The sequence below is a fragment of the Trichoplax adhaerens genome, genomic scaffold, assembly GCF_000150275.1.
Source record: "Trichoplax adhaerens TRIADscaffold_24 genomic scaffold, whole genome shotgun sequence".
Taxonomy (NCBI): Eukaryota; Metazoa; Placozoa; class Uniplacotomia; order Trichoplacea; family Trichoplacidae; genus Trichoplax; species Trichoplax adhaerens.
In genome coordinates this window covers 883358-884219 of record NW_002060965.1, presented here as the reverse complement: position 1 = coordinate 884219, position 862 = coordinate 883358, and the positions used below count along the sequence as shown (strand labels likewise).

General features: G+C 32.1%; 1 protein-coding gene across 1 annotated transcript; it reads right to left on the bottom strand.

The window, feature by feature from the left end:
* On the bottom strand, positions 1–651 carry TRIADDRAFT_32570 (uncharacterized protein; the record flags this gene model as incomplete). Its single annotated transcript, XM_002117409.1, has 1 exon — positions 1–651. The coding sequence occupies one exon, from the start codon at positions 649–651 to the stop codon at positions 1–3; it is 651 nt and encodes a 216-aa protein (XP_002117445.1).
* Between the last annotated feature and the right edge of the window lie 211 nt (positions 652–862).

The following is an 862-nucleotide window of genomic DNA, read 5'->3' as shown; positions in this document are numbered from 1 at the left end:
CTACACAAGCTTCCATGGTAGAGAACGATGGTAATGATGATATAAAGTAGGATGGCAAACTCGTTCTACATCTAAATTATGAGTAAAAATAGAATTAACCATCTGAACATCTTCGCCTCCCCATTGCTCTCGATAATTAACACTATCGTAACCACCAGTACGTTTGAAATCATATTTATACATGGCTAATATACCATAGCCAAAAATTTCTCGGAATCCGTTAGGATGACTTGGTGTCGCATAACAATTTAATCGTAGTATGATAGGTGTATAAGCGGTTTTACCCTTAAAACATCTCTTTCTAGCATTATCAAGTATGTCCATAGGAAAATTAAAATGTAAATCGAATATTAATATAATACTGTTGGGATCATCGATTGCCTCGATTGCGGTATTTAACCCAATCGTTTTAATAAATTTAGGATATTTCTTACCGAGTTGAATTATTTTAAACTTCTTTAATGGACTACGATCGAGTTCATCGCGAATATTAATATCTGTACTACCGAAATCGACTATAATAATACTGAAATACTCATCATGACTCTGAATATAATATCGATTAACTTGATTAAGAAAGTACTTAATCCATTGGCCTTGCTGTTGAACAATAATAACGACATAAACATGAATACGTTGATGCCATTCCATGTCTATTAATTTACATAATTGAGAATTTTGATTAGACAAATAGAGGTAATCAGATACACGCCATAACAGGTGAGAATCATAACGTTTCAGTAATAACTCAATATAATAACGTTTTCCTTGACCATCATTTATTTTCTCTTCTACCTCAATAATTTTAATTAATTTATAAGTGCGATTCGATGCTCTATCCAATGCTTGCATATACCGATTA